The 25,009-nt window shown below is 34.3% G+C and overlaps 1 protein-coding gene across 2 annotated transcripts in view; it reads left to right on the top strand.

Moving 5' to 3' along the window:
* The window catches only part of LOC104835946 (chromosome unknown open reading frame, human C15orf41), a 132,036-nt gene that overhangs the window by 54,864 nt on the left and 52,163 nt on the right, over positions 1-25,009 (top strand). For both annotated transcript variants that reach the window (XM_010574221.1, XM_010574220.1), the window contains exons 6-10: positions 1,366-1,445; positions 1,797-1,846; positions 4,682-4,749; positions 9,784-9,849; positions 13,093-13,198. In XM_010574221.1, the coding sequence (XP_010572523.1) occupies positions 1,366-1,445; positions 1,797-1,846; positions 4,682-4,749; positions 9,784-9,849; positions 13,093-13,198 (370 nt within the window). The remainder of the gene's footprint in view (positions 1-1,365; positions 1,446-1,796; positions 1,847-4,681; positions 4,750-9,783; positions 9,850-13,092; positions 13,199-25,009) is intronic.

Below are 25,009 nucleotides of genomic sequence, written 5' to 3'. Positions count from 1 at the left end.
CTTTCTAGCTCTTGCAAAGCCTTTAAACTCATTTGGGGTTTTATATTCCTTTGCATTAGGGTATGGTTTTCTAAACAAAATATTTTTATGAGACAACATTTGGGGAGAAGATTAAAATGATGGTCTCCTTTACTTTCAGCAGAGCGTTTAGACACAGTCATTAATAGTAGTAGCATTGCTGCTTATATGTCAGATCCCTTCATATCACAGATTCCAGGAAACCTTTTCACAGTGTCATCTGAGGCTTTCGATTCAATCACTGAAGAGAGTGACAAAGCTTTGGCCCTGAGTTGGGGCAAAACAGATGAAGGACAGGAAAAAAGTAGTTTTTCACTTTGTTTACACAACTGAAGCACACACAAGTTAAAGGAATTTGCCTGAAGTCACAGAGGAAATCTTTGGCAAACAGGGAACCTTGCTAGTCTCGGGCCTGGTGTACACCTAAGGATTCAATGGTGTAAATATACCACTAGCTGAACTCTGTCAGCAGTTGTTCCCAGGAAGGAGGCAGCTTGTGCTTGTGCAGCAGTGTTGTTTTTTCTCTAAGAAATTGTAAAATGAAATGTTTGATGTTTTTAGAAGGCATTTTTCTAGAATAAAGTCTTTCCACTACTATTAGTAATTAACTGGTATACGCAACTACCCAGATTAAGCATCTGGAGAGAAAACAATGCCAGTGCTTGCAAGGACTGTATTTGAAAATAAACTAAAGGCATCTCCTGATTTATGTTATTTTTTTCATTGTAGTATCAATATCAGTGAATAAAAGACTGATAAATTGTCCTAAATTCACTTCTGATTTCTATTGTGTCTCAGATTTATACATTTGAAAATAGCATAGAAAGCTGTTTGCCAGCTTTTAAATACAGTCAGATAAATGTGTCGACACTGAATAAGTAAATAAATAAATTTGAAAACTGTTAAACTGGAATCATCAAGTCTATAAAGTGCATAAGATTGTTGAGACCAAACGTTGTGAAAGGCTGTTTTGAATTTTTACCTATCTTCTTCCTTAAGTTCTCATAAGATATGGAGGCTATTTTGAGTTACATTTTCTTTATACTAAGCAGTTTCCTTGGGAGCTGTATGATGCTTCTGAAATACAAATTGTCCAGTGAAACTGAATAAGTAAAAAAGGGCCTGCTTTCACCCTGTGCTAATAAAATCCTTTGGTGTTTCAAGACTTTTAATCATGTCAGAATGGGTAAGTAGATACAAATCTATAAGTTTGTAGTTGCTTGTTGGATAATCTTCAAAATTATCAACGTCATCAATGTTTTCCTTGTAAAAGTATGTCTTTCTTCCTGCCAAGCGGATAACTGAGCTAACAGGTTTTTTGTATGTTTTTATTCTTTATTTCTCTAGCCTCCAAAACTCTTATAAATAGTATGCTGCGGGACCCTTCTCAGATTCCCAATGGAGTTCTAGCAAATCAAGTCTATCAGGTATTAATCACAGTTGTCTTTTTTTTTTTTTTTTTTTCCCGTGGCAGTGCTGTTATCTGCCTAGCAGAGTAAAAGATTTTAAACCTCATTTAATTACTGTCATCGTAAACTACCAGTGAGGTCAGGGTGCACCATAAATGGCAATGCAATATTTGTGAGGGGAGCATTTCACTTTTTAATAGCTTGCTTTTATAGTGAATAAAAGCATGCAGTTTTTGTTTTCTGTGATTAAATCTGAACAGCATCTGATAGCCTTTTTGAAGAAAAGTAATTACTGTTTTTAAGATACTGTTTAACTATAATGGTTTTGTAGTTGCCCATCACTATACTACTTCTCTTATTTGTCTGCAGTGTACTGTGAATGACTGTTGTTATGGACCACTGGTGGACTGCATCAAACAGTATCCTTTCCCATAAAATTTTAGGTGCACAATTGACGAGCTTAGACTGTGTGGAAGAGATGTGTCTAGCTTTAACCTGACATAAAGTTCTGCTTCACAAAACACGTTTCATACTCCTCTGTTTTACATTCAGTCAGCTAGAGGGTCACTGCAGAGCTTTCTCTTATACTGTTTAACAAAAATCAGATGGACCACGGGAAGTTGTCAGTTTGGTGGCTACACATTCTTATGCCTGATTGAACCTCTTTGGTTTTGATTAGTTGAAATGCATGTCTGGTTTTCTATTAAGACTAGTTGACCATGCTTTGAGTGGTGGAGTTGGACTAGATGATCTCTGGAGATACCTTCCAATCTCAACTATTCTGTGATTAAATTAATAAGTTGCATAGATAGTGTTCAACATTATGGCATTGCTTTGTTATGAATGTGAGTTTTAACTGGTATGTTTTCAAGTGCGATTCAGGTGTGATTGACCAATTAGTATTTTTAAACTCGTATCTGACATTCCAGTGCAGTTCTTTTACTTTCTCTTCTTCTTAAAGGAAAGGAGGCTAGCTGTAGAAAAAACCCTATGTAGCTTGAATTTTAAGGGATTTTTTTTTGTAGTGTTGAAATGGTTAATTAGAGATCCTCCATATTCAGTGAGAGTACTGGGGGAACTCCACATAGTACTGAGTATTTCAGACTAAGATTATTATCTGTTAGGAGTGATCGCTGCGACCCCAAATCTGTTTCAGTAAAAAGTCCTGAATGAGTAGCTCTTCTGTTGCAGTCTGCTATCAAAGGAACAATTTCAAAATCATGGCCTGCACACACTGAGCAGGCTAGCAAGGCAATTCCCTCGCAAGCTCTACAGAATCCTTGCATAAATCTCTGCATGCAGTTTGGTTGTACGGTTGCAGGATAGGAAAGCTACAGTGATGTTTAGTTATGCATGAAAAACACCACTTCTTGTAGTTGTGATACGTGTGGTGGTCACCCCTTAAAAAATATGTTCTTTCCACTAGAAATAGTTGCCTGGTGTCTACTATAGACTCAGCCCTGCTCCCATTAATTTTAACAGCAGCAGGATAGAGTTCTAACTGTATTTGTATTTTGTGGCTTTAATCATAATTTTAAGTATTCATTGAGACTACCTTCAACATTAAATACAGCTCTCTGAAAGTGGATTAATCCAATAAGTTACACTTTTTAAAAGGTTGTTGATTGCTAATTTCCATATCCCAAATTTTAAGATTAATATTTTGTTGATGAACAATCTGGCTATAGTCTTCTAAAGTGTCATGTTTAAAAGTAATAATAACACATATGTAGAATTATGAACAGTTTTTAAGAATAACTTGCCTGCATTCTAAAAAGGTCTTTTCTATCCTCTTCAGATTCTGGTTCAAGGGAAGTTGTTGAATACGCAGTGACATCAATGAGAATAATGAGGAGTTTTTCAATTCCATTTTGGTACAGAAAAGTTTAATAGTAAGCTGTGCGAGTGCATTATCTGCAAGTATGTTGCTGAATTAGATGTTAATTTTGAGGTGCATAAAATAGTTAAAAATCAATTTAAAGTTAAGGTTTTAAAAGCATAATGTCTTCTGAAGGATTGCATATTGATTTTAAATATAACTATCTAATTGTATATGCATGGACTAAAGTATGAAGTCAACCTCTTTGTAAATGCCAAGAGGCTATTTTTCAGTAATAGTTCAGATGCTTACGGGAAACTAGGCTGCTAGATTGCATGAGCAGAAAATGGCTTGTGAGGTTATTTACAAGTTTTGCCTCATGGTCATTGCCATACATCAATAACAGGTATTATTATAGACTAAGTCTAAGTGTTTCTGCTTATGGTGCATTATAAATTCTGTTTGCAGTATTTTTCTTACATTTTTGCTGTTCTTCATTTGCCCCTTTTGTTCTGTAACTGCTAGTAGAGTTTAACATGATATATAGTTTCAATTGATAAAAACTGTATATATATTAAATGATTCCATACAATTAGGTTTTTTGCTGTTCAGCATAAAGTGTTGATATTAATTAAGTAATTAATTCTAATGGTAAGGTGATCTGTAGTTTGAGTTTTCAGAAGTTATTCTAAACAAAATTAGAAACTTAACTGTTTTTAATGTAAGATCCTTTATCATGATATTCCATAAGATTCTTCTTAAAAGCTTCCAGAATAGAACTTTGACCTCCAGGAGGGTACACTAAAAATATTTGATGTGGTGACTTTTTTACATATTGCTAAGAATAGCACACCGGATCAACAGGCCATCAGTGGAAGTGAAAAGGACTTCACTATAAAATACTATTTCATCCTTCCCTGACATTAGTTCATGTTTCTGAAAAATCAATTAAAAGGATGTTTTGTTACAGTAAGATGTTTCAGATGGATTTAGTGCCTATCAATTTCAGAATATAAAGAAAAAAACAGTTTATTTCATTCTTTGCTGAATTAGAGAATTAATACACTAGTCAGTAAAGAGCAACTTAAAAGGTATTTAATGACATGTTTTAAGCTCACACTTTCTTTTAAGTTTGGGGGGCTAATAAAGCAAAAACAGAAATATTACCCTTATTTATACTGTATAAATATGATCTCATGGGTCTTAATTTTGTAAAATGTATGCTGATGATACCGTAGTCTGATTTTCACAAAGTCCTAAATGCCTCTGAAAATCCCTGTAAAAAACTTCAAAACTTAGAGTTCAAATCACTGATCACTTCTGAAATGCAGATGAAGGCCAGTAAATTTTATCATGAATTACTTTACCTATGATGTTTTTCTGAAGTTGGTTCTTTTCCAAAGTAATCGTCCATTTCTTAACCTAAAGCTGTCAGTGCTATTGGGCATGAGCATGAAGTCTTGCTGCGAGAAATGCTTTTGGAAAAAAAACTCTCTTTCATAGGTAAGAATCTGTAGTAGAGGCTAGCCGGTGAAGCCTTAACTTCAAAGATTTCGGTGACTGTTTACTTAAGAAAAAAATAAGCCTTAATGCTCTTTGTATTAGGTAGTAAAGGAAGAGTAAAAAATGATTGATGCCGTACATGTTATCTTTTATTGATTTAGAACTGAGCAGGAACTCAGTTACCTAATACCCTATATATACAGCACATGCACAGGCTTGCAATTAATATTTTATAGAATAAGTAGCTGAAAAAAATGCTTTAATATCTGCTGCAGTATTACTTTTGGTGTCATGAGATATTAGCCATAATCTAGGCCTTATGAGACTTAGGAGGAAGCATAAGAAATATTAGCTTCAGAATGCTTTATGTATTAAAGAACTGCTAGAGGATTCACTCATTTAGCTTTCTGTGCATTTTCTGCTGAATTTTAGCCCCCTGCCTCCCAACCAATGCAAGTACTCTTCACAATCCGTATATTTAAAGTTATTTTAAGGATTAATTAAAGCATCATTTCTCTTATTGTGATAATAAACTTAACAATGACTTCTTAAATCTTGGATTCCTTGTGTGATGAGACAATAGCAAAGTGAAATGCTGTCTCTTGTTAATGGTTGAGTGTTGTACTAAATTTGTGTGATCAAGGAATTTTGCTGGTTTTACCAGAAACTATGATCTTTCCTAAAGCTAGATTCAGGTTAAGATTTTGGAAACCTTAAACAAATTACAGAAATTAGAAAGAGTGTTAAGGTTTTGTAAAAGATTTGTCTATATGATTAAGGAACAGAGTTAGTGTACTCTTTTACTTTAGAGAAAAATAAAAAAAAAGACAAGGAATAACTATTGCATACAAACTTGCAAATGACGCTATGAAAATGTGATAAGGTAGTTTTTCCTACTTGGCCGTAAGAACAGAGATACAGATAATAGGCTTAAGCTGTAATTGCAGAGATTGCGTTGCGTTAAAATACTAAACAGTCTAGGAACAATAAGTATAAAACAAACTGCCAGGGAAGGTTATGGAATCACCTTCAATGAAAAATTCAAGGCTAGACTTGACACTCATCCATCAAAGCTGGTAATGAAGTCAATCCTGTCACGATACAAGGGAATGGACTAGATGACTCACTAATGGATCTTCAACCCAACGATTTTCATTTTATTTGGCTTGTGCAAGCTTGTGTAGTACACAAAATCAGATTTAAATTTTAATGTTTCATGACCTTGGATAAGCATCAGTTTTGTCTTTAGAAATAAGCTCTAAGAAATTTGTTCTGTCAAATCAAAATGTCTAGAATGAGTTAACTCTTAGAATATAAAGATATAAAGGAGAGAGCTTAATTTGTTGTTTACATTTTATGTATACTGAAGTATTGCTTAGTCATAACTTAAGATACGTTAAGTAAGTGTTTGTATTTATTTTTTCTGTGCATTGCATGTATCTCTAAGGTTCTAGGTGTGATTCTTTTTTTTTAAAAAAAAGCTTTTCCTAAGTATCTGTAAGGTGAACCCTACTGAACCCCTCACAATAAAATCTTTCCTTTCTGAAAAGTTACTTCCAAAACTGCTTGAAGAAAACCTTAGGAAAACAGAAGAGATGACTTTATTTCCTGTAGGTCAACAAATGCAGGCTTTGTTAGGCTGTATGAGTAAGACTGCACTCCAGTTTTGAAGATGGCTTATGACTTGGATTGCTGTACTTGCAATTCCATTACTTCTTAACGTGTGTTAAAGAAACAGAATTCTTGCAGTTTCCATATTAGTGTACTATTCCAGTGTACTATTGTTTAAGAATAGGAAGGTTTTTGTATCAGCTATGTTCACCTGGGCAACAGAGAGTCTATTACAGGAGAGGAAAGCACAGTCAAAGGACACAGTGAATATAAATTGCCCCAGTATAGTCTTGGAGCATGAAACAGCTTTTCAGGTCCAGGACATAATTTGTCTGTTTCTAGAGCAGTTAGCTTTCAAAGCCTACAGAACAGATGTAACACCTTCAGATTCACCCAGAAATTGATTGGAAATCTATACAAAATAATGGTGTTTGCATTTTATTAATCCACTGTTTATGAGAAGCACATCATATACCATGTCCTCTCTTCAGCAAAAACACAGCTCTTAAGTCTTTGTCACTTTGCCTGAGATTAAAGTGATCAATGGAAGCATTCTCTCAAAACAGACTAACAGCTTCATTTGCCATACTGAAATGCCAGGAATTTCTAGGTTCTATAAAGGACCTTTATTTTTTTTATATCTTTGCCATGAATGTATTAGGAAAACTTTTAGCTATTTGGGGAGGTACTGACCTTTGTCTGGAATCTTATCCTTCTTTGGTTCCCACCATGATGTCCCTTACTAGTAGCGTAGATATAAATCATGAAATCTGAACGGTGTTTTCTGCTGTAATCTTAAATTTGCAGTTGCTGCTCATTCATGCACCAACAGAAGAATATTTGGTTTCTTTGTTATATCCAGAGGCTAGTATAAGAACAATGATGTGTTAAATGGCTATGATTGAGTGTGAAGTTATTGTAAAGATGAAGCTGCAGTTTTGTTGGAAATCTAAATTAATGGGGAATCTGTAGACAAACTACTTACTAGGGCTATTTCAATGTAATTTTCAAATCTGAGGGTGCATAAATGTAACTGTCAAAGCTGCAGTGTGCTGGCTTTCAAGCAGTTGTTAAATTATTCTCTTAATCCATGCAAGAGCTAAAAGATCTTTTAAGGTGCAGAATGCTACCTCTGTAGCTTCTGAACCAGTCTGAAACATACCTGGGCTGAAAACCTAGAACTTCTTTTCTTTTGGTGGGGTTTGGTTTAAAAAAAAAATTTATGGTGATTGTGGGGTGTTTCTGTAGTTCTTTTTTTTTTTCTCAAAGTTGTAAAGCTTCAAAACACTTGAAGAAATAGTAAGCTATAATTATGTTCCTGCACATGATAGACAACTCACATCAGTAATAGATGTGGTTTTAACATATTTTCCAATGTTTATCACAATACAAAATGTTAGGAGAAACCAAGTGAAAACATTCAGAAACAGATTTAAAACAAAAACCATGTTCTTTGGCAAGCCATGTGTTAGTATCAAATGGTTTTAAAAATAATCGGGCATCCTTGAAAAAGAATCTGCCGAAGAATATTAAAAGTAATGCTGATGCAAACTCCAGTTCAGAGACCTGCCAAGTTGACCTATCAGGAAATTTGTTTACATCCGTCCTTGTTTTCAGTGGGGTTTTTTAAGGTACATTTCCCTGATTTTGTGATATTTATGAATTTGTTAGACGTAAAAGAAAAGACTGAACTTTCTATTGCTATTTGTGTGTTCCTAAATAACGAAAATTTCAGCTGGGGCATCCTGTTGTCCTTTCTAGACGCTTTTAAACAATTAAGAGCAGATTACAGTTAGAGTTGGATAAAACTGGATTTTATTTTTTTTTTTCATTTTTATCAAGATAAGGAGATTACATGGAACATTAATTCATCTTTATGTTATGGCATAAAACTCTATTCATAGGTTCTGTTAAATTAGAACCTTGTTAATCTTAACATCTTTTATACATATACCTGACAATCTAAGTATGAAAAAATAGCCAACAACCAAGTCTGTCTCCAAATCCTAGAAGAGTTTAATAGCTGACCGGGTGATACAATGAAATGTTGCATTGCAAAGACTTGTATTTACAATATAGTGTGCTTACAGTGAAGAAGTACTTTCAGATTTCAAAAGAAATACTACAGCTATCAAAAAGAATAAACAGCTATTGCAGTCTACACTTAAGTGAATGTAGAGCTTTCCAACATTACTCCTGTCCCACTTTCAGTATGGGTTCACTGTATTAAAAAAATACTTCAGACTTAATTCTTCAATGAGAAAGAGGGGGGAAGTTTTCTTTAGGCTTTTTTAAAATATTTTAATATTTAAGAGTATATGTTTTTCTTGTCATTAAAATGTTACTTGGACTCAAACTGCTGACCTTTCAGGATATGCACAAAGTACTCAAAAACTGAGTTCTGAACATTGGCCATGAAACTACTGTCCTAACCTGATAAATGGATTGGAAATAAGCTACCCAACAGTGAGAATGGACCATTAATTTTAATCAAAGGTGATGTAGAAAGGCGAATGGGATGCATGACAATGTCAACAGCCCAGTAGGTGTTAAGGCGCTACACAGCCTTACTTGTTACTAGGTAGTGCCATTAGTTGAGCTTGGGTGAAGACAGAAAGCCATGCCTGGAATTGAATGACCAGGTCACTCCAAATTCTAATGGAGAAATGGTGTTTCAGAAATACCGGTATAATGGTATCGGAAATCAAGGACAATAGTTTAGAAAATATTAAGGGCTTGCTTGGGCTTTCTTCTTTTTTTTTTTCTTAAAGGGAGCATCTTTTGCGGTTTTATCTTGCTCACTCATTGTTTCTTGAAATATTCAGCTCTAATATTTGTAAGCAATAGAGTTGTGTAGTTAAATGTTAGCAGAATTTCTAAATCTTTGTAGGTTCTGAAATTGGATAAATTGTATAGAATGGAGGATGCAAAAGAAACTAAAATTGTAGCTTCTCTCTGCTTTAATAAATTTCTAGAAGACAAGGATTTTTCTTATTCTTTTTTTAACAACTTTATGCTAACATTAAAATAAAACCAAGAAGGCAGCTATAGTATATCTACATTTGTGGTGTTGGTAGGATTAATCTTAACGCTACCTAATGTGGAGAGATTCTTCTTTCAATCAGCAAATATACCTCTTTATTTTGAATATTTGGGGGTTATAAAATACTGTATGACAGCTTGAATTAATGATGTTTATAATGAAGACATAAAAATGCAGGGATGACAAAGAAGCATTTTTATATCCATGCTTCAGGTTTTCTACAAAGGTTCATTTAATCTGACACAGCATTGCATGCATAAGAAAGATATGTATGACTGCATTAGTAATTCTTGCACTCTTATTTAAAATAAAATTAATTATGCTGCTGTCTACTTAATAGAATAGTTTTATAAACAATAGTTCTTATTCTCTATGTATAGCTGAAGATCAGCTTCGTGCAAAGGGTTATGACAAAACACCAGACTTTATTTTAGAAGTGCCAGTAGGTAAGTCTTTTAAAAGAATTTTTATTATTTCATTTTGTGTAGAAGTGTTCATGCTAAAATATTATGGCTACTTAAGTGAAGTATATTATAGGATACTACAAATTAGTCTCTTTTTTCAGTAGTTACCAATAATTTTAAGAACTTCTAGTTTTGCTCAGAGGGGTTTGATCGTAAGTAGTATTACCCAGTGTTTCCTCTTTGATCTCTGCATATTTTTCTCTCATTATCACAAAAAGAAAAAAAGAAAAACAAGCAACAGTAAGAACCCCCAAATCCCTGCTCCCTCTAACCTGCTCTGTCCATTGTCTTTATGAACTGAAGTCTGAAATACCTATAATTCTCTTAAACTTCTAGACCCAATCAGTTCAAAGCAGTCTTAAGAGTATTACCATTACACCTATAGGTCATTGTGTAAAGGTTTGTCATTGTGCAGTTATTCTTTTGCCATCCCTTTGCATCTAAATACAACTCTGTGGTTCACGATTGTTTTTAAAAGCCTGCATAGCAAGAAACAAGAAGGAATAAAAGTAGGTATAAAGGTCATGTCAAAGTTCATCTACATTTTCTGGTCTTGAGGCCATGTAAGAAAGTAATCAGATGACCTACTGGCTGGGCCATGGAAGAAAAAACATCCATGTTGTCCGAATGTAAAGGATTATTAATCACCTTTTGTAAATTGACTTTCATGCCAAAAGGCTTCTGATTTGCCTCCATAGAACGTAGCCCCTGTCTATGCAGATGTGTACTTTTGTGTCTATCAGAGAAAATAAGAAGGACAAAAGCACTGTGTGAAAGTCATATACATGACTAGTTTTTTGTTCTTCATGTTCACAAGAGTTGGAATTCTTGCTGAGATAACTGATTTGTACACGGGTATAAGGAATTGAGTGTGTACTATAAAATGTCTCACTACTTAGCAAGTGCTTGAGATACCATCTTTCAGCACAATAATGTGTTATCTGATAGATAAACAACTATGTATATGACAGTCTTCTGAAAAGTTTTTAAAGACTTTCCTTAGCTCAGTTATGTTTGTATTCCTAATCATGTTTCCAAAAAAGAAAAATGGTAGTGATGTTAATAAGAGGTTATATGTACAAAATAAAAAATACCCTTGTAACTGACGCACTCCGTAATTGAAACAGTGAGATTTGGCGTCCTGATGATCTGCAATTCACTCCTGTCAAGCCACACTTGGAGAGTTTTCAATTAATTTCTGCTCCTCACTTCGATACTTCTTCTTTGTGGACAGTCTCAGGAAGCTACCAAGGAATTGAGGGTATGAGGGACTTTTTATCAAGTCTAAAGTTAGCAGGGAAGATTGTGAAATTACAGAATCACAGAATGGCTGAGGCTTGAAGGGACCTCTGGTGGTCATCTGCTCAAGCAGGTTCACCTGGAGCTGGTTGCCCAGGACCATGTCCAGGTGGCTTTTGTATATCTCCAAGGATGGTGACTCCACAACCTCTCTGGGCACGCTGTGCCAGTGCTCAGTCACCCTCACAGTGAAAAAGTGTTTCCTGAGGTTCAGATGGACCCTTCTGTGTTTCAGTTTGTGCCCATTGCCTCTGGTCCTGTCACTGGGCACCACTGAAAAGGGCCTGGCTCCCTCTTCTTAACACCTACCCTTCAGATAGTTACATACATTGGTAAGATTCCCCAATAGTGTGGGCTACAATATACACAATACGTAGTTGGTATTAAGATAGTCACTTTCACATTAGAAACATAGAAGATTATATCCCAGCTATTCAGGAGCCTGATTAAATGGAAACTAGAAAAGCAACTAGATGGAGCTAATTTTTTTCATGCTTGAGAAGGGAAACTGGGAAACACCCAAAAGAATTCTTGGGTTTGTAATACTACCCTATTAGAAAGAAGGTTAAAAATAGTCTTAATTTGTTTGCATGGATTTGTCTCTAAACATCCAAATAATGTTAGTGCATTACTTTTTAAAAATTATTTCAATCACTTGAGATTGACAGGAAATCATTTTCTACCTGTCGTCCGATCTGAACTAATGTATGGCAGTCCTTGCATTCTCTTCTTCATGACTCAATACATAGCTAGGAAAATATGGCAAATATAGCAAATGTTACTTAAAAATTGCTTCTCAACTGACTACACAGTTTATGCCTCAGCTGTTACATCTCCTGGGGTCTAAAGGTATTGGGGAGCTATTGGGGGTGGGGGAAGGATGGAGTAGTATAGGCCTGCACAAGTTAACTCGGTTATTGATAGCAGGGTAGTGGTGGCATATAGAGCTTTGTGTGGTGACTTCATGAGTTATTTACCCAGATTTCCCAAGTAATTTTACAGCCTGTGATCAATCGTGCTGCCATAGCCTCTTCTAATCTTTCTGTATTGTGCTTCTGGGTCTGCACGCTCTTTGAGTACCTCATCCCAGGTCAAACTGAGGCTAAGGCAACATGGCTGTGGATATCATAGGCAACTCAGAATAAAGAAAACATTTTTAAAGACCTCAATAATGATACCCCACATTACCTTTTTGGAGAAAGAGTGATCTTTTAGAGTGATTTCTCTGCAAAATTAGGTTGTCAACTTCGGAGAGGACTTTCCTTTTACCAAAAAAAAGATAACTTTATTAATATTAGAAATTCACTCCTGCAAGAAATAAGGAAAGATATGAACCAAAGCAAATCCCACAGCATTGAAAGAAACAGAAATTCAAAATCACATTTTGTCACATAAGCCTTCTTATTCCTAACTTATTTCTGGTGAAGCTTTACTGATTTTGCAAAAGTAAGGAAGCAGATACAGATCTATGATAAACTTCCTTGCCGTTCTCACACCTTCCACTCGGGATTGGTAAGAAGTTTCTGTCTTTAGCAGTTTAGCTAACTGTTCTTCTTGTTCACCAGAAGTTTTCAATTCCTTTCCTGACAACTCCTTTCCCGCAAAGTAAGGGTGAAAGTAGGTTGCAATTGCACCTTAGTCTAGTCTCTTCTTCTTTACATTCTGTTTGTTTAGAATAAATGCAAATATCTAGAAGAGGTTGTAATTAAACTGAAATGGATATAATTATCCATCAAAATATTTTCTGGCACTTTTTAAAAAAAGTCCTATGTGTATATTTGAAAGATATTTTTACAAATACGTAACTCTGTTCCAAGCATGAATTATGTGGTAGATTGGGGGGTAAATAGGATATTTGTAAACACATTCTTACAGGCTATTGAGTGTGATTTTCAGAGTTCAGTTTATTTTCTGCTGTCACCCTAGCTGTTGAAGGACACATAATTCACTGGATTGAAAGCAAAGCCTCATTTGGTGATGAAAGTAGCCACCAAGCCTACTTGCAGGACCAGTTTTGGAGCTACTGGAACAGGTACATTTCTGTTATTTTTCCTTATAGATAAATAGGACTGCATTTTTAAAAGAAGTTACTGGAAAAAACACTAGTGACTTTTGTATTAAGCCAAGTGAACAAAATACATGTTACTAATGTGGCATTTTGAATGTCATTAACTAGTATGTCAAATTGGAATGCTGAAATATTTGTGAAAAATTCACATCATAATTTTTAACATGCAGCAGATATATATGGTGATTTTATAATGATGCTAGATGACAGAATAAGTTACTTTGGTACAGAAGTTCTGTGTTAGTTTTCTTAGTACCTGACTTTGAAGGAAGATTTTGCTGTAACATTTTGTAATACCTGCAAGTGCCAAATTTGTTATAAAATCTTCACAGTCTAACGAAGTGGGCTTTGTGTGTAGAGAACTTTATTGCTCATTGTCATTGTATCTAGGACAATACTGTTTCACTGTTGGGTTTTTTTAATAAAGGGGGGGGGTATTGTATCTACGTTTTAGGCAGTAATAACAATTATCTTCAAGCTAAAAAATGTATTAAGTATTTGCAGGAACATAAGGAGGGAAATAAGTTATACCAGACAGAATTTTTTAACATATTGATGGTATTGGTATAAAGATCTTTTCTTTTAAAGATGGCTAAAATAGTTCTGCTTTATTCTTATAATGGTCATTATTGTATATATTTATATATCCTTCCACGGTACTAGAAGCCTCCTCACTGGAGGATTTTTCTTCAAAAAAAATATCTTAAAACAAGATGCTTCATCTTCAGTTCTGTTTTTGTTATGTGGTGGAACCCTAAGCAAGGTAGTGAGTGAGGTATATGAAAGTTTTAATAAAGGATTTTTAAAATCATAAATTTAGACTTTGGCTCAATGTTCACAAGAAAGCATCAATGAAATCTGAGGGATAGTGGAGAAGATGGCACAGACCTGTGAACATGCAACAAATAGAGAGCGTGTGCCAACATCAGAGGCTAGACTGGTGACCATTAGTATTTCAACTGCATATGAGAAATGCCAAGGTGAAAGTAGCTAGCCTTAGCTTGGGAAATACCTTAAAAGCAAATTCTATAGGAGGCAGCAGAGAAAGGGAATTGTGTTCTGCAGCAACATTCTTGACTGATGTGAGAAGGTCCTGCTCTTATTTGACAATCCCAGAAAGCAGTCACTTGGAAAACTTGAATTGAGGTAATGGGAACCTCAGGAGACTGTCAGTTGTTGCATGAAGATACTATACTACAGGAAAGGTGTAGAAAAGAATTTGTGAAACATATAACCAGAATAAAAGACTTAGAAAGAAATTTGAGTATATAAAATATCTAGGCAAATAGTGAGAATGGTAGGAAAGATGCTGATGCAAATGGTGCTGAACTTGCACATCAGTGTAAATAAGAGGAGATGGAGCAGCTCAGGCTGGGAGGAGGCCAGTAGATGTACTGGCTGGAATATTTTCTGAGGAGAAAGGATGCGTTTGAAAGGATCTGTGATGGCATCGGAGAAAGGCAGCTCCAAGAAGAGAATTTCAAATAGGTAACATGAGCATAAAGATACTAAGTTGAGATGGGGTGAAAGTTGAGTAGACAAGTAGGATGAAGGCACTGATCCATTTGTTGTTTGCAGTAAAATTGCCATTGCAAAGTTGAAGTTGTAGTTTCTGTGTTAAACAAAATGATTATCCATATTTTGGTTTGAGCTATAAAAAGTGTAAAACATTTCAGAATAGTGTGTACCATTTGAATCTGACTTTTCCAAAAGAAACTTCTCTTATGCTTTTATCAGGAAACTAAGACATAGCTAAATTCATTCTATCATATACTAATTAATATTGCAACTTCAAAAATAGAATAACATCTCACACTGAGCTGTTAGTCAAGTACCTTTAATGTAGCAAAAGCTAGACTGAATTGACACGTGGATGAATAAGACTGTTTTGGAAGTAATTCTGAGATTTTGCCAAACCTTTTGTTATAGCTGTTCGTATTGAAAACAACTACAAAAATTGTTGATTCTTAAATATACTGACTTTACATTCATATAAAGGAAACGAGGAATCTCCTTAGTGAGATTTGTTATCCCTGAATCCAGAATTTAGTGATAGGTTAACTATGGAAATTAGGCAGATTTTATGGGATTTTTTTTTAAAGAACAAATCCTGTTAGTTTTAATTTTGATACTGCTTGTATGACAGTTGGGTTAATGAACACATGTTAACACATTAGGTTGCATGTAGGCTAGACAGTTAACTTTCATTGCTCTCTGAAACTATACAAAAGGACACAGGTGTAGCTGCACAAACTGTGAATCAATTTTGTGTGATTTAATCAGCCTATGCAAGGATCTCACAAGTGAGAACCAGCTTCCCAGTCAATTCACTGCACCTGTGTGTCTCCTTTCCTCTTGAAGGAGGGATCAGTTGGAGAAGAAGCATCAGTTCACAATAGAGATGTGGCACTCAGCTCATAGTTTAGGGGTTTGTAAACCTGATCTGTTGGTTTAACTTAAAGCTGAAATGAAATTAGAGTGGAAACCTGTAACATCACCTGTTAGATGTGGATAGAAATACATGTCTAGAACGTATTTCAAAGTCTAGAACTTTGAAAGGAATGAAAGTGGGAGGTTTTAGACCTTTTCTATTCAGCTTTTTTATTGTTTCTTTGAAAAGTAGGAGTGAGCCTGGAAAAGTTTCTAGGTTTTTTTCCTACATCTGTCATAGTTGTAAGATTAATTCTGCACACAATCTGACTGAAAGCTTTGAACATAGCTATGGCTTGTTTGCTGTTATGTGTGTATTTCATTAAATCCTGTACTCTGTGCTAACTAAATCTGTGAGTGTCTTAAATTGGTCTGTACTGACAGGAAAGAAATGGCACTTTCTCATTTAACAGAACAGCTCCCTAGATGCAGTCAACCATGTCTGTTCACCTCAGTGCAAAAGAACACCTTTTTATTACTCCGAGTTCTGCAGGGACAGCTTAGCAAGGTTTTTTATGGCTCATACATCAATGGTATTGTTAAGCAATTTTCAGTTGCAGTGCTGCACTGCAACCTCATCTTCAAATTAAGCTTCACATTAAAAATGTACAAAGTGTACCTTGTCAGTGGGTTTGCACAGTTGTAATTTAAGATGCTGTGTAGATATTGAGATTTTACAATAATAAAGAAACAGGAAAAGGCAAGTGTAGTCTTGTATATTCCCAGACTGATTTTGCAGAGTGATGTTTTAGAAAAAAGCTATTTTATATACTGAACAAACTTAGTATAAAATGATTCATGTACTTACAGAATCCTTTCCCTCAATATGTTTGTTCCTTCAAAGTGGTGGCATCCCCTGAGCAGGCTGTAGCTTTCACTGCCACTGGGTAAACAAGACAACTGCATGTGCAAAACATAATTGCTTTGTGCACATGTAGTAGATACCACACTTTTCATTGTTCACTGGCCTACATTGGTGTATTTCTTGTAACCACGAGGATAAAAACTGTTGAGTAGTCTGTGGGACCAAAGGTAATTTGGAGAGCATGAACAGGAAGTAACACAGATTGCGCTTTAAACAGGGTCTGAGAAAATGTTGTAAATTATTTTAGCATTTAAACGAATGCTGCTGTTTCTTTTTTTTTCTGTAGTGTCTAATTTTATAATGTTTTTCTAAGTTAAATTAAAAATTGGAGTCCTGGCTGTAAAAGTCTGTTAGTCAGAGCTGATAGGCATGACTGCTGTTTTCTAAGAGGCATATAGAGATCAGCATCACACAGTTCAAATAATAATTAGTGGGTGCACTGTCAGTGACTTGCTGTGAGAAGGTATAAACTCAAATACAGCAATTTACATTTTCTGTCTTCTGCAAGCCTGGCTAAGGCATATGTACATTCTGGAATGTAATTTCTAGGGAGTCCCAGGAGAAAGCTTGATGCTGTTATTAGCTAAAGAAACTTTACTATATGTGAGGAAGACCGTAGGAAAATGTCATATTTGACACTGATATTAAACTAAAGGCAATTTCACATAGTGAAGGAGAAGTATTTCATCTTCTCTTTGAATAAGAATGGTAAGTCATCCCTGTACTAAATTCCTTCCCCCATTTGCTTGTATTCTAAATGTTGTTAGTCCTGTGCTTCTGCTTTTTTGAAAGAATAAATAAAAGCAAGTTTCCCATAAGTAATTTTAAAATAGTAACCACGCCTTCTGGAAGCCTAAATTAATGATTAAATGTGTCGTTAATTAATACATTACGTCTGATCTTGAGACTTCAGTTTATAACTAACAGTCATAGTAAAATTATCATAGAGTCCTGTAGATTAAAAAAGGTATTTATTTCAGATAAATGCAAACAGAAACAATGCAAAGGATTGTATATCAGTCACAAACATAGCCAATGTGTTCTTAGGGTTTTTTAAGAAGAGTGTTCTGTTCAAATTCATTTGCAGTTGACTATAAGGGTGAAGAATCATGTGAGCAAAGGCTGAATCAGAACATCAGAATGATATACATTTTTTTCTGTTCACCTGTTTAAAATGGTTTGACATGTTACTGTGAAGACTGTTTAAGTAATAATTGTTGTCTGATTGTAGGTGGTAGGGGAAGAGGGAGTTATGCTGTGGGTTTAAGGATATCTGTTCTATAACAAGATCAATATTCACCAATTGCAAATTGTTTAAAAAGTTGTATTGGTGAGTTGAAAACCAGTGGTATAACAACTTGACTTGGAGGAAACCTTGGGAGTTGCATTTGTCAAGTGGCTAGGAAAACTGTTCATGCATACCCAGTATCCAAAGCTTCATTGGCAGCCCAAACATAAAGAACTGAAAGGTCATTCTTCTTCTTGCAGTATGATGGTTTGTTGACATATTTTGACACACTGGTACAATGCTGAAAGGTTTTGACCTTACTGCAACACTGAGGGACTTAGCTATCTAATGCTTGTAGATTTTCACACATGCTGGATTTTGCTCTGCTCCTTTTTCTCTTCCTTCTGGCTCTACTTGAATTAGTAAATTAATCTTAAACAAAAATGGATGTAGATAGAAGAGAGAGTTTATGATTATTTTTGCCACTTAGGACTCACATAGATAAGTTTCTTCAAAAATAATTCACTTCTTAAAAATTTGCTGTGCCAACTTGCTAACCTTAGTAGCACTGAGTAAGTTATGTGTGTTTATAGGCAAGAAGAGAATCAAAAGTAGTGAAGAGTGCCATTTCCTGCTAGCTTACTGATTCAGTAGTTTACTTTGTGAAGATGATAAAATTCCGTGTTCTCCTGCGAGACAGATATATGTGTACACTCACACACACACACATACACACATATATAGGTATACCTCTGCACTTCACAAATGTTCTAGATATATTTAGCTTATTTCCAACAGCATTTGGGATGAAGTATTGTTGTCTTTATTTAATGATACATGTACAGTATAAAAATCAACATGTAGTTTATGAAAAATTTTTTTTTTTTTTTACTTTAGCTCAAAGGAAATGTTTTTAGATTTTACCAGTCATCCCCTCTTTAACAACATGATTGAATAACAGAGCATGAAGACATTTTCCATTGAGACCATGGCTCATGCCTAGCATTGCTATAATGTTAATTGTTTGGCTGAGCATTGTAGGTTGTTTTATTTTGTATCAAAACTAATTTTTGTCAAAGCGAAGAAAGAACAGACCATACTGTATTCATATTAGCATTTACATTTGGATGATTGATAGTAATTAAGTATATATTTTCATGCATTGTTCTCCTTGGATATTGTATTTAATATGGACATGAAATTGGGATTTTCATTATAATTTAATTATATTATTTAAGCCTCTTTCACTACTAGATTGTTACATTCTCAACTAAAAAAGTAGTAAATTAAACACTACATAGCATTGTTTAAATTATTTTTTCCTTATATTTTTCTATACTGTCTTAAATATTATCATGTCACAGGAGACTCGTGTGCAGATAGAGCATTTTTAGCTTCCATCCACATTACTGCAAGGTTTCAGCTCCAATTTTCCTGGTATTTCTCATTCAGATTAGACAAGCATCTAAGTTTATGTACGATAAGAGCTGACAGCATAGATCCTGCTATGCTTGCCAAAGGCCTGGTTGCAGACACTCCACTATGTCAAAGAATGTCAACCCCCCACAGACCTTACCTTTCAGAATTCCTTGTACTTTTTAATTGACATTTACATCTGACATTTTCAATGTATTTCTTAGTGTTGAGTCTTTATCTACCTAGTAATAGTTAAAACCAAACCAAAGCAAAAAGAATCCCTTCCTGTAAACTATGATATCATATATTTTTTATTTAACAAGGTCAGGTTGCTGGGCTGAAACTCAAGAATGATCAACTCCCCCTTCCTTCATGTAATTCTATATTTGCTAGTCTAATCCATTTCAAATCACAGTTGAGAAGGGTAGTAGGAGTATAAAGTGAAATTTAACTCTTAGTACTAATGAGCAAAGCATAAGTATATTATTATTACTGTGCATCATGCACAGAAAGGATACACAGATTTCAGGGAAGTTTTAAGAATACTAATAGAGATGTTCCTTTGAGTCAGGTACTTGAATATTGAAAGTGGTACCTTCATACATATGTTCATGTGACATATACATGTAAACAGCATAATATTGCAAATGAAGTGAAGCTAGCAAGTATGTAATTTAGCTGCATGTTGCAGTGTGTTGTGCTTCCTTGCATTCAGAAATCTTAAGTTTTCATTTGGTTTAAAATACTAAAAGCCTAATAAATTAGTGTGAGCATAATTATCCATCTATTAGAAGTTAGAATGAAGGACTGCGGTTGATCATGAATGTCACAAAGCAAAGAAGTAGAAGTAGCATTTTGTCACAAATAATGCTGCTTTTCTTCTAATTAGTTAATTTACATTTTACAAATTAAGGGCAAGATTCAGACAGAAGATAATCTAGTAGCATATCATAGCTTTACTGACCTGTATTTGTATATGCCAAATTTAAGTTAATTAGAAATGTAGATGCTGTTTGTTTTATCTGTCAAAAAGCTCATCTTAAAAAAAAAAATCTAGACACACTTTTTCCCCCAACATTTATCATCTAAATAATAGTCTTGCCAAGATGGCAGCCTCATAATAAACTCTTTTCAGTGGAGTGATGGGTAATGAAGCTTGCTTGTGAAGGCAGCGAAAAATGTTGTCTAGCCAAATGTGTGAATATGATGGCTAGAGAATCAGTGGACTTTCTCAGTCATCAATCTTTTTAGTAGCCTCTTATACATCTGAATATTTTGATAGATGATCTAATAATTGAGTTATCTATCTTTCTAACTATCAGAGTTGCATAAAAATTATTCTCACATGCTATTGAATATTATATATATTGGGCATCCAGTAAATTTTTCAAAAGAGGTCCAAGAGGTGGAGGAATTTAGTTGTGTCTTAAGCAGCCTTTAATACATTAAATAATAAACTACTATATTTAGAATACAAAACTATTTGTACTAATACAGGAAAAAAGTAAATAATGTCAACAGCTGATTACAGATAGGACTCACAGTAAATAAAGCATGTAAAAACATGAGACTGGTGAGGTTAGTGCACAATCTAAGAGAAATTTGAGGTATAGAATCAGTAGACTCAGCAGTCCCTGGCTGGTTAATGGACAGCAGTCACATTTACACACAGTTGCACAAAATTCTTGTGTCTAGGAAATCTTGGCTTAGGCAAAAGGAAATACCGTGTCACTGTGGAGTCTCAAGTTACCGTTCAGCCTCTGTGAGAGCAGACTCTCTTGGTTAAAGATGAGACTGAAAAATATATATTGAAACTGCCCACATTTTGTTTATTTTGGGTGATTGTACAATGTGGATTTCTGTTTCCAGAGCACAAGAATCTGCTTTCCTTGGACACTAATCTTGCATTAAAGGAGGTACTCAGGTTATTTGGATAAGTTGCATTAAGCATGTCAGATGTGACTTACTGGCGCTTCTGAGTAGCAGAGCAAAATGATTGTTGGTGTTGGTGTATTCTTTTAAACACTATCCTTCAAACAGACATTATGTAATTCTTGATTTTGAATGCATTTCTGCTCAAAGGGTCAGGTAAAAATTATTTTAGCAATAATAAAAGTATTTTTCCATTAAGAATATTTTTAATTCAAATATCTTTTTCCCCCCTCAGTGTCACCAGTTTATGTTTAATTGCATACTTTTCTATAGATTATACAATGTTCCTTCTTGTAAATTCTTGACAACTGTATGGGGGGTACTCATGTTTTTTTAAAAACACAGTTATTCTGGATTACAGTATATTTTCATATTTTAGTACTTTATTTGTAGGTTTCATAACTACACCAAGGTATAAACAAGTATGTTTTATGAATAGTTCTCCAGTTAGCAAAGTGGCTTTTTTTTTCTCTGTTCAGAACTAGAGTGACCAGGGTACTTTCTTGAGGATATCAAAAACTTGTTCACTCGTTGCAGAATTTTAATGGAAAGGTATCAGAGAGATCTGCTTTATAGTTACTACCTGCTTAAAGGAGAAAGATGGATTTCACGGAGTTGGATGTTATCATCATTTGACAAGTACTTTGTGAAAGTATCATTTGGCCTCATTGGACCTTGCCACTGCATACAATTCTACAAATTAAACAAAGTTTTGGAGCGTTTGTGACTCTCATGCTTAGTAAGCAACGTTCTTGATGTTTGAGTTCTTGTTAAACATGCATAATTAGTTAGATACATTTTGGGTACACATAAAGCAAGACACTGAAATAAGATGACTTGACTTGAGTATCAAAAATATAAAAGCTTACAATAAAAATTTGGTTCTGAAGTTCCACACTTGTCTTGCAATATTGCATCCCACATAAACAGTCTACAGTTTTGTTTTCAGTAATGTTTACATTGATTTTATGCAATTTTAAATTACATGTGTAATTTCACATAAGCATAATTTAAATCTAGAACTAAGGCAGTAGGAAACAAATTACAAAAAAAAAGATTAAATGATTCTCTCTCATTACTTGGGGAGTTTAAATACAAGAAAGCTAAAATTGCTTCTGAATATATAAATTCATAAGCAATTAACTGGAATTGATCAAAGCCAATGTTTGATTTTCTTTACTATATGTGGCTTCTTCTGACCTTAAGTAAATTGGCAGTTATTCTAGTTAGTATTTGTAGCATGTCTACTTGAGAACATACCAAGCTCCTGTGCATACACAGTGTGTTATACTAACTTATGTATATATTTGTGTGTATAATTTTAGAATGTTTATATCTTAATTTAGGAAAGAGATCTTCATTTCCCTCAAATCAAAATAGCAAGCATCTGTGTTCCTTCTGGTTTGTCATTTGATTAGCATGCTCTCATCCATCACTAGTCTTTGATATGAACATCAAGAAATCATGTCCTTTTGTTTTAAATGATAAATATGCCTTTGTCGTGAATACTTACAGACATTCCGAAATTTACATCTGAATCGTCAAAATGTAACTGCACAGCTTCTCTGATGTGTGACATTATTAGTGAAATAAAGAACTTTTTAATTTTTCATGGATAGGCCTTAAATATTGACATTACAAGGCTGGTTTAGCTGCGATTCTGAAAAAATTTGTCCTTCACTGTTTTTCCAAGATGCGTTGTTTATCAACAAGAGACAGTCAACTGCACGAGAGCCTCTGCAGACATTCCTATTTGCATGGTCCAAGCCTGTCTCTTCAGGTTTCATTATTTAGGTCTGATGTCTAGTTAGCTCTTATCAAAACTAATACCATCTGAAGTACCAGGCTTCCGGTAGTCACACAACCAACATGAAAATTTCTTCAGTCTGACTAATATTATTAAAGACAGTATCTCTTTAAACTTGAGCTTTGTTTCAGTGTCTAGATCAATTACATCTTGTAAATGCATTGCCGTGAATGTTTCACTCCTTGTTTCAATAGATGAAATACATCTCAATTAAATTACATTCTGCACATTTTCAATTTAAAACAATATTGAAAATGCAGGTGTGTAGACTAAAGCTTTACTACCATCCTTACTATGTTTTGATGCTACTAAGGCAGAAAGAACTACTGTATTGCTGGCTTCTCATTGTTGGAATAGTACAGTAAGGTAAAATGTTTTTGAAGACAGACACCTAGATGGGTTTTTATCAACTATTTTATCAGCTATTTGTAGCAAAAATTGAGTGTGTCATGCAAATATATAATTTAATTTTAGTTCCTACAGAAAGCAAGTGTTCCTTGAAATCTTTGGTTCACTTATGCATGATAAAACATTATTTCCTATATTTCTTTTCTGCTGTTGCATTTATTGTGTTCTGAGTTTTATCATGGCTAAATTCATTTCGTGTTCTAAGTGCTGTAATGCTGAAATTGAATATTTGAAATTTAAAATTTCAAGATACTGCAATTTATGATCTTTAAAATTTACAAAATAGTTCAGAGAGGAATTTAGCGAGGGATCCCACAAAATTATTTAAGGGCCCATAATCATGATCAGCTTATAATTCCAATATTTTGTAATATCATAGATATAATATACTGCAATATTCAGGGTTTTTTCAACTTTTTATTGTTCTTTACCTCAGAGACTTTGACCACAACATTTTTCATGTAATCGAGTTGATTTGATCCCAAGTTTGTTTAAATTATAAAGTCATGTAAAATTGATCACATTATTTATATCTCTTTATTTGGCATGTACTATTTACTTGATTTGAAAATAATGAAAAGTATGCATATTTCAGGCTCTCTGTAGAAGAATAATTTTGAAAGTATATTCTCACTTATTTGTTTCAAAAGACAAGTATCTTGGATCCTTTGCAGCACAGTGAGATTTTCTGGCATACAAAGGATGCACGTGAGTTTTTGAGACACTGAAGCTGTAACCCAACTTGAAGAAGACAATGATGGCAGTGAGCTTCTGTCCAGAGTTAATCAGCTGCAGAATTTGTAAACTGCGTATGTGTCAAAGTTGAAAATGTTAGCACTCTGATAGAAGCTTGAAAAGGTTAGACCTGATAAAAGCCATCAGCAGTTAAAGAAAGTGATTTATGGGAATGTAATGACACAAAATGCCTCATTTATCACTCATATATAGATAGGTTAAGGTTTCTGTGTCATACTTTAAAAACTTGACCACTTAGAATTGTCAAAATAGGTACTTAATTGCCCATCATACATTTCAGTTCAAATTTCCTCTGCTTGAATTTTGGTGATTTTACTGTTTTGCTTCTCATATGGTTCTTTTTAAAGTCATTCATATTTCATATTTATTTCATGTTTGTTTCAAATGGTATGCTCAGTGCTCTGTTAGAACTTTTATTAGGTAAAGCTGTTGATTTGAGTGCTATCCAAATCTTTTGTTGATTTACAATTTCATTCAGCCTAACTGTAAAGAAAATAACTGAAGGTTTCATTTTCTTTTGTTTTATACCACTAATTCTCATCAAGACTTTACAGCTTTCTAATTCAATGCTTACAATGCTCTCTAAACTGAAATATGATATTTAAGAGATCCATCAATTGGTTTCCAGTTCCAGTCACTTAAGTTACTGTTTATCTCCATACAAATTAAATTTAATCCAAAACTACCGGTACTGTTAAATGATCCTAAAACAAAATAAAAATGTTAGGAAAAATGCACAGTAGTGTGTTATCCTTTTACTGGTTTGGTTTGAGGATAACACCAAGCAAATCCCATAGATTTGAGACTGACTAGGTTTTTTTAACTGTCCACAGTTTCATCATAATGCTGAAAAAAAAGTAAATGCAAATTTGGGTAAATCCTCATTAGGAAATTATCTCTAAGAACAGATTTGTAAAATAAAGCAACTACTCT

Source organism: Haliaeetus leucocephalus, unplaced genomic scaffold, assembly GCF_000737465.1.
Source record: "Haliaeetus leucocephalus isolate CR32 unplaced genomic scaffold, Haliaeetus_leucocephalus-4.0 Scaffold417, whole genome shotgun sequence".
Taxonomy (NCBI): domain Eukaryota; kingdom Metazoa; phylum Chordata; class Aves; order Accipitriformes; family Accipitridae; genus Haliaeetus; species Haliaeetus leucocephalus.
This window is presented reverse-complemented; position numbering and strand designations above follow the sequence as displayed.